The sequence below is a fragment of the Otolemur garnettii genome, unplaced genomic scaffold (assembly GCF_000181295.1).
Source record: "Otolemur garnettii isolate 467f Iridium unplaced genomic scaffold, OtoGar3 scaffold00047, whole genome shotgun sequence".
NCBI classification, from domain to species: domain Eukaryota; kingdom Metazoa; phylum Chordata; class Mammalia; order Primates; family Galagidae; genus Otolemur; species Otolemur garnettii.
Window position 1 is genome coordinate 3,599,197 of NW_003852442.1, and position 3,088 is coordinate 3,602,284.

Below are 3,088 nucleotides of genomic sequence, written 5' to 3' on the forward strand. Positions count from 1 at the left end.
TGCTCTTCCCATCACACCAGGTGGTCAGAGCTCCAGGAACTGGTGTCATGGGAGCTTCCTGCCCAGAAGGGACCTCCATAGCTACTGTGGCAGTTGCATGCCTAAGTCCCCCGATGCCTTGTGTCCCTCCTCTACTACCAGGGAACCTCACACTTTAAAAAACATCCGAATCCCCTAGAGGTCTCATCGAAACACCCATCCTGGGCTGCACCCCAGAGTTTCAGATTCAGAGTTTGAGGGGTCAGGGGGAGGGTGGGCCTGAGAATCTGCATTTCACAGATGATGGTGAAGGTCTGCTCTGGGGATTGAGAGAGAGTGCCTCACCACAGACCTCAAACTGTGACCACTCCCAGTGGCAGTGGCCTGGTGGCCCTGGGAGGAGAGTGAAAGCAGAAAGAGAAGTTTAGGCTGGAAGCCCCAGCCTCATCAAGGGACTGAGGGGACAGGGAAGCCTCTGCAGGATGGAAATGCCCCAAATGTCCCTCTCTCCTACAGAACACTCCAGTATCTCTTTGACAACACCTGGCTGGATACGCTGACCAGAGCTGTGTTTGTGGAGTTCACCGTCTACAATGCCAACGTCAATCTGTTCTGCGTTGTCACACTGACCCTGGAGACAAGTGCACTGGGTGGGCAGCCTCGCCTGGGAACCCTCTGTAGCTTTCTAGAACACACTGCCCTTCCCCTGGGTGAGGGGGAAGACTCCTGAGCCAGCTGGATGCTGCCACCTCAAGGCCAGAGTTCCAGGGCAAATCTTCAGGAAACTTGGGGGTGGGTCTTGGTTCTCCTCACAGCTACTACCTACTCCTCCCTGGGCCCCCAAAGGTAACACATTAGGGCTCCTCCAGCCTAAATGCCCTACTCCTTTGAGGCACAGGTACCGCACATGTTTTCCTATTTCTTTTTGCCATCTTTTTGGCTTTAAACAAGTTAACCTTTTAAACAACTTACCCAAACTCACACCTGATTGAATTACACGTTTCTCCACATGAAAATATGAGGTGGGCTTCGGATCTGGGTGACTCAGCAGATCACTGATGCGGTCAAGGACTCAGATTATTTCCTTCTCCTCATTCTGTTGCCCTTGGGGATCCTTTGTCTTCGTAGAACCATAGTAACTATACTGGTCAAATTGGCTTCAAAACATCCTTACCCCCAAATCATTACAAAACAAAAAAGCAAAAACAAAAAAAATAAGAAAAAGACACTCAAATGGATGAAAATGATTTAAATGAAAGTTGACTTTCACTTAGACATATTGGCCATTAGATAAATTAATTTTCAGTGAAGTGTGTTTATTTACTTGTTTATTATTTAATTTAATTTATTTTTGAGATAGAGTCTCACTCTGTTGCCCTGGGTAGAGTGCTGTGGCGCCATAGCTCACAGCAACCTCAAACTGTTGGGCTTAAGGGATCCTCCTGCCTCAGCCTCCTGAGTAGCTGAGACTCCAGGCACTCACCACTATGATGGTTACTCTATTTTTAGTAGAGACAGGGTCTTACTCTTGCTCAGGCTGGTTTCGAACTCCTGAGCTCAAGAGATCTTCCCACCTCAGCCTCCCAAAGTGCTGGGATTACAGGTGTGAGCCCCTAAGCCAGGCAGTGCAAGGTCTTTAGATGAAATGGCTTTAAATGCGCCAAGCTGGAGTGAATTGTCATGCAGTGGGTGCTTTGCTGGAGGTGACCATGTGCCCAAACAGTGACTCCCAATGCAGAGGGTGAGGGTGGACCTTCTGGTGTGTCCACTATCTTTGGCCTCTAGGCATCTACCCTGTGTTTTTGGGTCTCAAGCCCTTTCCTCCTCTCCCCTGCCCCAGCCAACCCTCAGAAGGGCCTGACTTGAGACATCTCACTTGATGGCCTCTAGGCAGAAGCCCCTGCTGTGAGAGGGCGGGTGGCCATGGGTGAGCTGAGTGCACTTTGCTTCCCCAGGCACCTTCTTCACACACGCGGCCTTGCAGAGCCTCCGCCTGTACCCCTTCACTGACGGCTGGCACCCCTTCGTGGTGGCGGCCGAGCTTGTGTACTTCCTCTTCCTCCTCTACTACATGGTGGTGCAGGTAAGGGGTGTGCTGGTGGCCCCACGGGCAGGGCTGGAGGTGAGGTACGCCTGGGACCCCCAGCCCTGTCCTCTCCCTAGGGGTGGGGCCTGAGGGCAGCAGGAAAAGGCTTTGCCTTAGGTGTTTGCGCTGGCGACCTTTGGTTCTGTTCTCCTGTGGGAAAATCCAGGCTGCTGTCTGCAGCCTCAGACATGGGGAGGACCCAAGGCTGGCACTTCTCGGTAGCTGAGGACTCAGAAGGTGGACCTTCAGGGTGGAGGGGGGATCATGGGTCCTATTTATGGAGACTTTGTAAAAAGCTGGGGTAGGGGGATGAAGGGGGGAGGCTGTCCCCACAGCTTAGGTCCTCTAGACTTAGGTTGTGGGGATTCTTAGCATTTTTTGTTCTCGGCTACAGCCCCTGGGAATTAGGTAAAAACCCTTTTGCCACCTTGATGGCCATGTTGCACCACTCAGGTGCAGATGTTGGTGACACAGAAGGCCGGAAGATGCTGGCAATGCAGCTGAAGCTGATCACATGCCCCCTCCACTCCTCGCACCGAAAATGCAGACCAGATACCTTAAAGGGGTATCTTGGCCCTCCATCCCCTGTTCTAACAACCTCTGTAAAGCAAGGACAACAGCTGTGAGTGGCAGGCTCCATGCTATGTGATTCCTCCTTACCAACAACAAGAGAAAGGTCCCATTGGCTTCAATTCACAGAGTAGGAAGCTACAGTCCAAAGATATCAAATAATTGATCCAAGGTCAGAATTTGAACCCATAGAGCCTGACCCCTGACCTTTACACTGTAGGCCTGGACCACACCATCAGCCTCATAAAGTAGAACCCCCCCACGTGGGCAGCGTACACCATCAATGCAAGCCCCACCCCAACAGCCACGTAGGGGACCAACGCCCCACCCACCTCCACACTCTGCCAGCAGCTTCTTTGGAAAGTCACTCTCCAAAACCCACAAATCTGTGTCACACTACTGCTGGAGCAGTTTTTAAATCTCCCCCTCTCTCTGTCTCTTTATTATGGAGGT

At 51.7% G+C, this 3,088-nt stretch overlaps 1 protein-coding gene across 1 annotated transcript in view; it reads left to right on the forward strand.

Annotated features, from left to right (window-relative positions):
* Positions 1-3,088, forward strand: part of PKD1L2 (polycystin 1 like 2) — a 91,230-nt gene that overhangs the window by 78,647 nt on the left and 9,495 nt on the right. Inside the window, exons 35-36 of the mRNA XM_003791419.2 lie at positions 496-629; positions 1,935-2,062. Coding sequence (XP_003791467.2) covers positions 496-629; positions 1,935-2,062 — 262 coding nt within the window. The remainder of the gene's footprint in view (positions 1-495; positions 630-1,934; positions 2,063-3,088) is intronic.